At 25.5% G+C, this 14,220-nt stretch overlaps 1 protein-coding gene across 2 annotated transcripts in view; it reads right to left on the bottom strand.

Annotated features, from left to right (window-relative positions):
- Nucleotides 1–14,220, bottom strand: part of LOC100210725 (uncharacterized) — a 30,414-nt gene extending 16,194 nt beyond the window's left edge. Inside the window, exons 1-6 of one of the 2 annotated variants that reach the window (XM_065796041.1) lie at nucleotides 14,067–14,149; nucleotides 13,932–13,977; nucleotides 13,687–13,855; nucleotides 3,422–3,912; nucleotides 2,442–2,798; nucleotides 79–226 (exon numbers count right to left, since the gene is read on the bottom strand). In XM_065796041.1, coding sequence (XP_065652113.1) covers nucleotides 79–226; nucleotides 2,442–2,798; nucleotides 3,422–3,912; nucleotides 13,687–13,818 — 1,128 coding nt within the window. In that variant the 5' untranslated portion in view covers nucleotides 13,819–13,855; nucleotides 13,932–13,977; nucleotides 14,067–14,149. Of the gene's footprint in view, nucleotides 1–78; nucleotides 227–2,441; nucleotides 2,799–3,421; nucleotides 3,913–13,686; nucleotides 13,856–13,931 lie in introns of both variants that reach the window. The other variant, XM_065796040.1, reaches the window with a different exon arrangement.

Raw genomic sequence — 14,220 nt, 5'->3', positions numbered from 1 at the left:
AAAAAAATAATTTCAATACAACTTTGCGAAACAATATAAAATAAAAAAATATTTTTATATTTACGTTCAAAAAATCACCTCGTTGTAAAACTGGTGTAATCTTTTGTAACCTAACTCTGTCGCCATTTTCCCGGTAATATTAGAGGTTGTATAGTATTTCATTAACTTTTGATAACCTTCCTTAACATTAATCGTTTCTCCTGTAGGAAGTTTGTGAGTTGTAACTCTGAAAGTTAACAATAGTTAAAGCTTTTTAAGTACACTTGAAAAATAAAAAACAATTAAAACTCTTGCTTATAAGATTTAAATCGATTACGTTTGATTTTTCCAAATCGATTACGTTTGATTTTTTTCAATTTTGTTTAGTAGAAAACTAACATGATCTAGAAAAAACTTACTCAAAAGTGTTTCCAGGTCGAAAAATGAAAGACAAGTGTCTGAAGATAAATAAATAGCCTTAGGCATGCCAATGCTATATGCAGTGGCAGTCATAGCTTTCTTGATGAACAAAATTTTTCCGGCCGTTCCTGACAATTTTATGTTTTTTAAGTTTGCGACGCATTGAAATAATCAAATAACAAAGCCAAAAATAATACATTTCAATCAAATGATTATAAATAAAACATAAAAAAGTTTAATTTAATTCTTTTTTTTTCATTATTATTAAACATTTAGCTACAATAAGTTTGCAATGTTTTTTTATTTTTTTATTTTAGGTGTCCCAAGAAGTCTAAATTTTATCACAGCGCATCGCGGAAGAGCATTTATAAGAAAGCTCGCGCCTTCTTACTGTTGTTATAAAACTTGCCAACCTTACCGATGATACAAATCTTGCCCAGAGGTGGAGTTGAACCAAGGATCTTTAGCTTCTGAGGCAAGCGCGCTGACCAATGCGCTTCGGCTGTTCTAATGTTAGGCGTATGTTTGCAATATGTTTGTAATATTTGCAATTATAACATTACAATAGTTTCAATAATATAAAATGTTTTAAATCATTATTATTTTAATACTAAAAAGATATTTAAAAATTATCCAAAGTCGCCAAAACTAAAATAATTACCCATAGTTGCTAAAACTAAAAATAAATGGCCCTAATGACTAAAATTAAACAAAAAAAATAACCCATAGTCGCTCAAACTAAACATAAAATAAATGATCCATGGTTGCTAAAACTAAAGTAAAAAAAAATGACCCATAGTCGTTAAAACTAAGCTAAAAATAAATGACCAATAAGGAAGAATAGAGTAATGGCGAACGCGGGGTAACTACAAACACGATCAAAACGACTTAATAGAAAAAGATATTTGACAATTTATTTTTACCTGCTGAGAAGGGGTCCCATGCTTAGTTCCAGACGAGCAGTAGTGTAATGAAGTTGCAATTGTTGTTTGCCATAAATTGATCCTAACCTTTTCTGATTATTTCATGCGACTTTTTCTTGAGAAGCATTCCTATTGTACTATTCTGCCAATATAACACCACTACTTTCGTTGTTATTGTTGCATACTATCATAACAAAGGAGTTTTTAACACGTATTATATTTAGGTGTGTTGATATAACCTTAATAGATTAATTGCTTTTGAATTTCGAAATTACCCCACTAAGATTGTTTGTTATTTCCCCAAGAACACAAACAATGTTTTTTTTTGTTTTTTTAATTTTATTTAGGTGCCCCAAGAAGTTCTTACGGTCTTATCACAGAGCACCGCGGATGAGCATTTAATTTGAAGTTCACGCCTCCTTTCTATCCGATAAAATTAAAAAAAAAACAAAAAAAACATTGTTTGTGTTTTTGGGGAAATAATAAACCATCTTAGTGGGGTAATTTCGAACGTCTAAAGTGTCAACACATCGACATCAAGGCGGCCAGAACACATGGATGTCAGGTGGCCAGAACATTAATGTTTCTAACTTTTTCACATTTCATTTTAACAGATAAATTGTTAAAATATTATCTCTGTATCTAATTTACCCAAATAAGAAAAACTGAGAGTGTTTAAGAAAGGAAAACGTCACCGTTATTATTAGTTCGCCAATTAGAAATATTTTATAGCAAAAGAAATAGGAAGAAGTAAAAAATACTTCTTCTAAGATTTTATAGCAAAAGAGATAGGAAAAAGTAAAAAATACTTTTTCTAAGATTTTATCTATGATTTTTGCACTTAATTATTACAATTAGCATTTTATTTGTTATTATACATCACTTTTTGTGATTGGATGTGTTTGGAATTACCCCATGTAAGTAACACTAATAGTTTTATTATAAACTATAAAAAAATGACTAAAAAAACTATTTAAATTAAACTATAAAAAAATGACCCATAGTCACTAAAAAAAGTATTTTTAAAGTATTGTTTAATCCATATATACATATTTATAATATTGTTACAAAGGTATTTTAATATGAACAGAAAAAAAATCAAAAATAAATACTACTTACTGTGTTTGTTTCTCGGCATCTTTGAATTTATATTTTAAAGGTAATCCTCCTAAACCACTAGATACATTACTTGGTGAGCAATACTTGAAGTGCTCATTTTTAAAGTAATCAATCATATCTTTGAGCGGTTTGCCAAAATCATCAATGATTGCTTGTTTCACAAGTTCTACGTACTCTTTCCCGTTATTTTTGTTTCTAAATGCTACAAGATGAGAATTTGTAATAAATTCATAATATGGTAACTTTAAGATATTTCCATCTCCAAGCAAAAGAGTAGCAAAATCGAAATTGAGAGCGTCTTCTGGTCCGCCATTATGAACTTGTCTGTAAAGTGTTGAAAGTGTCCGAGATGCCGATCTAAAAATATATTTAATTTTATAAACTATTATGTTCATATATATATATATATATATATATATATTCAAAGAAACCATAATAATTTTTTAAAAACAATTATTAATAGTTTATAAAAATCTGAATAAAAAAAGTTTAACAGAAGCATTTAATAAAACAAACAAACAAATCTATTATTTGATATTGATTATCATATAAAAAATTATAATAATGGAAAAATAATAATAATAGAAAAAAAAAATAATAATAGAAAAAATAATAATGGAAAAATAATAATAATAGAAAAAAAAATAATAATAGAAAAATAATAATAACGTACTAAGAAATAATACATTAAGTATTAACATAAAAAATTAAAAAAAAAAAAAGAAAACAGCCAATGGAAATAATTAAATGAAATATAAAGTGGTTTCCAGTTATTTCCAGTTTGAAACGTAATAGCTTCTCGGTGATACCGCTCAATTTATATAATTTGTGAAGCAGCTGATCATAGTACAAATTTTAAAGTGAAATGTGACATATTTATTTTTATACATTCTTTACCGTAGTGTTTCCACCTTCCTTAAGGAAGAAATTTTTAACAAATATAATTTAAAAAATTGCGAAAAATAAAATTTTCAACATACTTGCAAACTTCAACGGGTTGAACCATTCCTAATTCAATGCCCTGTTTTGCGTTTTCAGTGTATTGCGTAAATGTCTTTCTATGTTCTCGAATCCAATAAATAATTAGTTCCAAATCTTTTACGCTTCTAACAGTTATTCTCTTAAGGGCAGCATACAAGTGATTACTAATAACGCAAATTGGCTGCTCACAAAAGTAATCCGGTCCTAGCATCCAGACTCCATCGTAATAACTGCCATAAATATTATCAAAGCTTGATTCAAGAAAGTATTGAAACTGACTTAAAAGTCTTTCTTCTCTTGGCTTTAAAAGTGTTTTGTTTATTGGTAAATGATGTAATATACTTAATTGATGTCTTGCAGCATCAGCATTTTTTTTAATATTGTCGTATGTTGGAATATATGGATGAAACTGCTTTTTGACTTCAAAGCACGTTATGTCATCATTTGTGGATGCCATGTGTCTATTGTTTTTGTAGTATTCCTCTTTTATCTTAACAAAGGATTTATATTGACAATTGCTTTCAGCAAGCATGCTAAAGTTTTCTACCAGAATGCATTATTTTAGCAAGCGTGCTATATTTTCCTAGGATGCATGAAATTAACAAGCATGCTAAAATTTTTTAAATATGCAATTTTAGCATGCACGAGGATGTACATTTTTAACAAACATGAATTACTTTAACAAGCATGTTGAAACTTTACCAAGGGTACATGGTTTTTCAGGCATGGTAAAAATGTGTTTGCATTTAAATGTTATGGTTTACATTTTTTTACGTTCAAAGATAAAATCTGAAGTTTTGTTTTAAACTTTAAAAACAATTATTCAACAATTTAAAAAGTTATATTAACCACCCCCTCCCCAATTCCGCCCTCCCCCTCCCTTTCCCTACGTCACGATACGAATAACATATTTGTGTTTAACATACAAGTATTGCACATATCAGATACATAAACTCATAAAATAGCTTATAAAATATAAACATATGTTAAAAAATAGAAAAGACCGATAAAATACTTCATTAGTACAAAATGTTACGTACGATTCTAGAAATTAAAAAAAAAATTTATTAATTATTTAGGTGCTCCAAGAAGTCCTCACCAGTGAGATGAATCCAAGGATTTTGGGAGGGAAGAGGGGGTCGGATGTTGAAATTTTGTATCATATTTGCGTCTCCTAAAAAAAAAAAAAAAAAACGGTCCTCCATTTCTAAGATATTTTAGGACTTTCAGATTCTGGTGGGGGGATTCATACCCCCAAACCCCCTGGATTCGTCACTGGTTCTAACGGTCTTATCATAGGGCACCGTGGAATAGCATTTAAACATGAAGTTCACGCCTCTATACAAATGATGCATATATGGTCAAAGCCGGCATCGAACCACAGAACTTTAGCTCTTAGACCACAACTCTAACCACGGTTGCATCAGACCTTAAGACTTTTATGTATTTTATTTACTAAAACCAGACCTTAAGACTTTTAAGTATGAGTGTAAATTGTATGTTGTGGAGAATTTTACTCCTTCATGAAAGCCTTTAATAAAAAAGTAAAATCTTGTGTAATGGAGTGAAGTAAAAAAAAATTAAAGATGACTCATACAATGTGTTTTGCTGCTAGAATCTTCTTAAAAAGAAAATTTTTTTGTATTATTTGATGGGTTTTTTAAAACTTTTTTTAGTTATTTAGGTGCTCCAAGAAAACCTGATCACAGAGCACTGTGGAAGAGCATTTAACCAGTAAGTTCACGCTTCTTTTTTTACCTGGGTTGCTTATCTGGCAAGAGTCGGCATCAAACCTCTTGATTCTGAGCCAGAACTTTAACCACTGAACCACAGTTACCTAAATTTCAAATCGCTTGATTCAAACTGTCTTGATCTCAAAATTGTTAGTTTTGTCCTCTGAAAATGTTTATTTGTATATTTATCATCTGAAAATATTTACTTACATATTTTTAACAATACAAGAAAAAACGCAAACATTTTACCACATTGTAAAATGTTCATAATTTCGTAAAAAATAATGGATTTCTTTTGTGTGTATTTTTTTTCCTAAATTTAATTATCAAGAGCGTTAAAACAGAGAGATTGGTTAAACAATGCTTTATTTAAGATTAGAAAAAAAAAAATTTCCTCGCGAAAAGTAAAAAAAAATCTTAAATAAAAAAAATTTCAACTGACAAAGCAACAATTTTTTTGTCAATCTTTATCAAATTAACACCTGACTAGACAACGTTATTAAAACATTTATCAAATAAACACGTTTTCTAGTTTTTATATCTTAGAGAAGTTTTAAAACTTAGAAAAGAGAGATAAATGCTAAGAGATAAAAACTTTATTTTTTGCAGGGTAATAATCCAAAGTTATATAAATGGACCAATTTTCAATTTTCAAAAATCAATTTTTAAAAATTTTCATGCCTGTTCGTAGTATGAATATCTCCGAAGAAAAATAATACCAAATAACAACTTTTCTTTTCTTTTTTTTTTTTTTTGTTTGTTTGTTAAATTTTAAATATGCGCCAAGAGTTATTACCAAGAGTAATTTTATTTTTTAAATTTGTATTTGCGTAAAACTATATTTCTTTTAACATTGAAAAAAAGTGGCTTTACGTATTAGTTTTCTTAATAAAATTTTATACATTGAGGTAAACCTGTTTCATAGAGGTAAACCTGTTTCATAGAGGTAAACCTGTTTTGACGTATTCAAGTGCTAACTTTACATATTTTTAAAATACAATTTGTGTTGACGAATTTAAATTTAGTTTAAGCTTGTTTTTATTTCATTTGTACTTTAATTTATCCTTTTAATTTATACTTAGACCTCCATAGTCAGTTGAAGGTTAGAAAACTTTAAATTTAATCAATTTTAATCAAAGTTGTTTGCGCTTTGTATTTAGTGGAAGTTTTTAAACATTTAAACCACGTAATCTGTTTTTATTAAGCTACGTATACATCTGATTTTATATTGATTCGTTATGAAAGGAGAGCTTTAAAAATTACTAAAAATAACCTACCATACTAAATAGCAAGCAAATTATATAACTCGAATGTATCTAAATTTGTTAGATGTTTTAAAACACTTCAACTTTCAAGAAATCAATACTATTATCAGTATTGATTTCTTTTAAAATTTTAAAAAGGCTGAAATTTTATCGGTTAGTTGTTGGAAAGATCAGTAATAATGAAATGTAAAAAGAAAGCCTTTGAAACATTAAGAGTAATCATGTTATGAGAGATTTTACCAAACAGTATCAAACGCACAATAAAACAATTAAACTCAAGATAAGAAATTAAGAGAAATAAACAAAAGGGAAGCGTTAAATGGTTTTTTTTTTGTGCAAAAATAATTTCTTGCGATCACTTAAAATTTTACTTGGTTAAAATTCTATAATTATAAATTTACATTTACATAATAGTCATTAATATCATAGACCAATAAAAAAATATTTCTGTTACATGAGATACTTAAACAATTTTTTTAATGTTGAATTTAAATCTAAGCTCAGTTTTTAAGCTCTAGTTTTTTTTGCAAAAAGTAAATTATTAATTTATATGTTTTTTTTAGAAGAATTTTCATCCTACGATTATGAAAAAAATTATTCGTATATATATATTTTTTTTAAATCAAATATATGATAATTATAATTTCTTCAGATCGTGTGCAAACAATCTTAACTCTGTTATTTTTATGCAATACTTCCGACAAAAAACGAAAGAAATACATCCGACAATAAACGAAAGAAATACATCCGACAAAAAACGAAAGAAATACATCCAACAAAAAACGAAACATTACTAATTTTGCAAAATTAGCATATTTTAAAATTCAACTTGATGACCAAAAATGTGTAAATTTTATTGCAATCATTTTTAACATCTTGTTCTCGAATGGTATATTCCTAGAAAATCTGAAAAAAGCTAAAGTTGTATCTATATTTAAAACTTTTAGTGAAAAATAACAAACCAGATAAATCCCTACTCTCAAATTGTGATAAAATACTTAAAAGACTTTGAAAAAAGTTGTTTATATGACTTCTTTAACATTATACATAACTTCGTTAACATAAATACACTTCTTTTTTTGACATAAATACACTTCTTTTTTTGAAATACACCTCTTTAACATAAATTTGGATTTTGAACTAACTGCTCAACATCACTTGTATTATTATTTGTATTATTACATTTGACTGAAAATATTAGGAAAGCTCTAGATGGATGAATTTTTTGGATGTTGGTATCTTTATCGACCTTCAATATGTTTTTGACACAGTTGATACTGAAATCTGATTTTAAAAATATATTACTGTCGCATCAGAGTTGTGTCAAATTGATGGTTTAGATCATTTCTTAGGGGTAGGAAATAATTTGAATCTGTTAATTGGTAAAAATTTAAACCTAAATAATATACTAGTAGGTGTTCCTCTGGGATCTATTTTTAGCCCGCTACTGTTTCTTTTTTGTATCAATAATTTTTCTAAAGCTTTAAAATTCTGCAGAGTACAACACTTTGCTGACAATACTTCTTCACTTGAGCAATTCTGTCAAAAAAACGACCTTAAAAAACTTTGCAACTAGTTAAACGCCAACAACATTTCTCTTAATACAAAAAGACTTAATATTATTTAGAAGCAAGAACAAAAAGACATAAAATGAAAAAATAAAAAGGCATAAAAATAAATTAAATGGAAAAAAGCTTATAATCATTTTTTAAATTATTTAGGTGTAAGAATGAATTAGAATTTAACTTTGGATTAACATTTTTTTCAATTAAGTTAAACTGTAGTGTTTTATCTAAAGTTAATAAACTTAATAAATGCATTTATTAAAATCTATTTACTTTGCCTCATTTTATTCTCATCAAACAAAGGCTTTAAAATTTATCAATAGTAAAACATCTATAGATTCTTTACAAAAAGTCCATTAGAATAATTAAAATTCTGCTATATAAATCTTATACAGCTACATGCTTTAAACAACTCCAAGTTAATTCCATCTTTGATATATTAAAAATTGAAAAGTGTCTTTTTATGCACATATGCCTAAATAAAAAAACTTCCGAAAATATTTAATGATTATTTTACTCTGCATAGTGGTGTAAGCAACCGCTAAACATGAAACTCTAATATTTGCCAGTTAAACATCCAAATATATAATACAATATTTTATGGGAAATGTTTCTTCATAAACGTAGCAATTAAAGACTGAAACTATCTGCAAAACCCATTTAAATACTACTCCTTCTTGTGATCTCCGAACACATATGTTTAAACTCAAACTAAAATGTTATTTAATATTATTTACTAAACTCTGGAGGATGTAAACAATAACTAAGTTATGAAAAATGTATGAAAGATATATGATATAGATATATATGGGTTTTATCAAAAACTGTTTTGTTTTTTTCTATATCTTTTTTTACTCTGTTTGTTCGTCTATGGTCATATAGTTTCCGTATAGTGTGAGAGTGAACCAAACAAAACCAATTTACACAAACGAAACCAATGTATTATATCTATACTTTTGTTAAATATATTGTTGCTGTTGTTGTTATTTTTGTTGTTGTTGTTGTTGCAAAAAATATCCCCACATTATTAGATTAATATCCCCAAGAATGTGAGAAAAAATATCCCAACATTGTTTATTCTTTTGTTATTAGACCTATTTAACATTTGGTTCCTGTTGCATTTTTTAAAGGTTTATTTTTCCTACAAGACAAACTTTTTGATACAGAAATTGAAGAACTAGTTATCAGATTTTGAAAACTTTTTCTCAGAAAATTTAAAATTGTCTCTGTATTTAAGTCAGGTAGAACGGAATAACTTTGGACTTAATTATAATTACTTTAGGATTATCTAAGCAAGCAGCAGATTTATATCTCAAATAAAGGATGATATTGATAACAAAACAAAAATACTCTTGCATTAGGGCATTATTATTGTACAAGTGCATTTTTTTAAAAAAAGTTTTTTTCAACGCTCTCAATCTTAAACTTGGTTTAATAAAATTTTGTAAAGTACTTTAAACTGGTAGTGTTTGCTTACAGTCCATAGCTACAGCATTTCCCGATCATTAGAGACACTCACTATCTTATAAGTAATAAAAGATTTGATTAAAAAATGGGTAGCAAGAAGAAAACAGTTTTGTTGTTGTTTGTGGCTGTAATAAATAACTTTTTTGGGCACAAAAAAGCAAAGAAAGTTATGCAGATCTATTTGTTAAAATATAAGGAGTCTTTGTATTCTTGAATGCAAAATTCATGTAAAACTTCATTTTGTAAATAATAATCTCTTCGGTTTCCTGAAAATCTTGAAGATGAAGGGGAAAAGCAAGGAGAGCGTTTTTACCAAGTTCTTAAGAAAATTGTAGATTGTTACTGAGGACGTTGAGATAAGCACAGGATGACAAACACTGTTAAAGCATAAATTAAGATTTAAGAGTTTACAAACGAAGTGATATAAAAAAAGGTTTCTTCTCGTTTTTTGTATTTATGAGTAAACAATATTGCTTGCAATTCTTTTCAAAACTCAAGTTTACACTATTTTTAATCTATATTTAAATCTATAAAAAGTTTGAGGCCTAAGAAAGATGATATTTATGCTATAAAATGTTCGTTGTAAACATTAAATTAATGACCCTCAAGATAGGATTGAACACAAGAAGTGCAGTTGAGATGTGCATCAAGCCCATTGTAGTTTAAAAACCCATAATAAAAAAGTTCAAAGAATTTTTGTGCAAACAGTTATATAGTAATTCAATTTTTATTGGATATGAGTTATTTGCAAGCAAATATTTTTTATTTCCTAATAAGAAAATCTGTGTTTAAAAAACTTATAAATAACTCTAATTTTCTCACTTTGTATTAGAACTATATATATATATATATATATATATATATATATATATATATATATATATATATATATATATATATATATATATATATATATATATATATATATATATATATATATATATATATATATATATATATATATATATATAATTTAAGCGACATCTTTACGGTTTTATTAGTTTCATAATGGCTCTCACTATATGAGCCGAAATATTACTTAAAAAAGAAATAAATAGTATGATACCGTAGACGATGTTTTAATGCTTATAATATATATATATATATATATATATATATATATATATATATATATATATATATATATATATATATATATATATATTTATATCTCAAATAAAGGATGATATTGATAACAAAACAAAAATACTCTTGCATTAGGGCATTATTATTGTACAAGTGCATTTTTTAAAAAAAAGTTTTTTTCAACGCTCTCAATCTTAAACTTGGTTTAATAAAATTTTGTAAAGTACTTTAAACTGGTTTCATAATGGCTCTCACTATATGAGCCGAAATATTACTTAAAAAAGAAATAAATAGTATGATACCGTAGACGATGTTTTAATGCTTATAATATATATATATATATATATATATATATATATATATATATATATATATATATATATATATATATATATATATATATCTTTATATATATATATATATATATATATATATATATATATATATATATATATATATATAAATGATTTTTTGACAAGATTAGATAAAAATAACTATGTAATTTATGTAAATAAGTTACTTTTATTTAATCTCGTCAAAAAATCAATTATATAGCTCTGATATCATTCATCAAGCACTCTTGCTAAATATATGCACACAGCAAAATTAAATATATATATATATATATATATATATATATATATATATATATATATATATATATATATATATATGTATATATATATATATATATATATAAATATATACATATATATATATATATACATATATATATATATATATATATATATATATATATATATATATATATATATATATATATATATATATATATATATATATATATATATATATATATATATATATATATATATATATATAAGGGGCGGTTCCACAATTTTTTGGTGTTTTGAGCTAACTTTCCGACATAGACCGAACATCAAACATTTATATCAAATAAAGATACTTTGCAAAAAAAAGGACGTCAAATAAAGATGCTTTTCATAAAAAAAAATGATTGGAGCCTGGGAATCAAAAAGGTTCTTAAATTTTGGCTACAACTGCCCCAAACGTGAGAGCAACAAGTTGACAAAATATTTTCTTTTTACTATTCTTAATTTAAGTTATATTAATTGATAAACTTTAAATTTCATACAAAAATCTTTTATCATTCAAAAGTTGCGACCATATAAAATTTGTAACCCCTCAAATTGAGAAAGACCTAAATTTTATATGGTCATAATTTTTGAACACTAAGAGAGTATACTATGTATATGATATATATATATATATATATATATATATATATATATATATATATATATATATATATATATATATATATATATATATATATATATACATATAAACGCAAAAATAGTCCTAACAATGAAACAAATAGAAAATCCAGTAAATCTTTTTTCTCAAAATGTTTTTATTAAAAAAAATATAATTATAACAAAAAAAAATTACTTATACAAAATATTTTTTCATATATTAAAACTATTACCACTAGAGGCCTTTCAAATAATCATCAGTAGTGCTGTTTTTGGTATTATTGGAAGATATTTGTATTAAAAACAAAAATAATTTAATTTTCATATTGTTGCAATGGGTAACTATCGATTGTGAAGGTTGAATTGTAATTATAGACAGGAAATATCAATTAAATGTATCATGTTTTTGTTTGTGCAAATGCTTTTCATATGATAACAAAAAACTTTCATTGTTAAGCTCAAAAAAGACGAAAAGTTCAATTACACTTTTATGGGTACGTTGACAAGTGCAAACATGATTGTCAACTCGATCAGTTGATAAGCGAGTTCTGCAACTTTTTAAAAATGTTTTTTCTAATATTCACCCGGTATTACCTTTTAAACAACCTCCTAACTTACTAAGAAGACTTGCTTCTTCAAATATTAAGTAACTTGTAAGAAGATTGGCATATTCAAATGCGAAGATGTTCGACGAAAAATTTGCATACTATACCCTCAAGAAGTAGATAAGTTTAAAACATCTAACGGTACTATTTGGAAAGTGAAAAGTCACATCACATGCAACAGCAAAAATGTAATCTATTACCTAAATTGTTTAACATGCAAAAAATAAACATATACTGGTAAAACTAATAATTTAAGATTACGTATAAACGGACAATTTCCAGTTGCATTTCCTGTCTATAATTACAATTTAATCCTTCACAATCAATAGTTACCCATAACAAAAATATGAAAATTAAATTATTTTTGTTTTTAATACAAATATCTTGCAATAATACCAAAAACAGCACTACTGATAATTATTTTTAAGGCCTCTAGTGCTAATAGTTTTAATATATGAAAAAATATTTTGTATTAGTAATTTTTTTTTTGGTAATTATATTGTTTTTAATAAAAAACATTTTGAGAAAAAAGATTTACTGGATTTTCTATTTGTTTTGGTGTTCTGACTATTTTTGAATTTTTATATATATATATATATATATATATATATATATATATATATATATATATATATATCTATATATATATATATATATATATATATATATATATATATATATATATATATATATATATATATATATATATATATATATATATATATATATAAGTATATTAGGAATTTTGTCGAAGGTGTAATGGAAGTTTATAGTTTACGGTATCGCAGTAGAATCATATTATAGCAAAATTCATATGTAACAAAGATGTTACGGAGCTTCGAATGCTGCTCCGAAGGGTCGTATCGTAAAGTTTCAATTGATTTTTTCCGGCTCCAATATTTATAACAAAAATCTTGATTTAAAACCCAGCGCATTCTAACGAACCTGAGAGTGATGGTTAAAGATAATTTTGTTTTAGTATTATAAAATTAAATTTAAACATTCATTAAAACTTGCGTTTTGAAAATCTTAACAACTTAGTTTAAACCTCCTAATCTTAGTTTAAACTTCAGACTTCGATAAATCTCCGTTACACCTACATTTAAATCTAATATATATGTATATATATATATATATATATATATATATATATATATATATATATATATATATATATATATATATATATATATATATATATATATATATATATATATATATATATGTAAATATATATATATATATATATATATATATATATATACATTTTTAAATTTAAATTGTTAAAAGTTAAAACGTTCATACATTTTTAAAAATTTGAAACAAATCATTTTGCGTGGCTTCCTTTGACAGCGTACACTCATCTTCTTCAAATCCGTTGATATTTATAAATAATCCAAAGTTGAATATCAGAAAGCATAAATTATGTTGGATCATTTTTTTTTTTAAATGATAAGCGAAGATTTATTTTTAACTAAACAAACAAAATGTTAAAATGTATTAGAGTTTGTCAAATATGTTATTACAATAGGTTGTTGCAGATATCCTACCTCAGTAAAACGTTACCAGCTCTATACTTTCGTCTTAGCAGATGTGCTGGAAAATCGATTAAGAATTCAAAAATGCCATTTTTATTATTTAAAAACATTTGAAAAACTTCAAATGAAAACCATCTAAAAATTTACCAGTTAAGTTTGTTTATAAAAGGTCATTGTTCAATACCCCTTTAGCATTTTTAGACGTAATCGTTTATTTTTTTTTAAAATCATCTACACCTTAGTATTTTATGCACGCTCGATTGAACAAATGAGCTCTAATACAGAAGTTAACAGTAGTTTC

This window comes from Hydra vulgaris, chromosome 04, assembly GCF_038396675.1.
Source record: "Hydra vulgaris chromosome 04, alternate assembly HydraT2T_AEP".
NCBI lineage: Eukaryota > Metazoa > Cnidaria > Hydrozoa > Anthoathecata > Hydridae > Hydra > Hydra vulgaris.
This window is presented reverse-complemented; position numbering and strand designations above follow the sequence as displayed.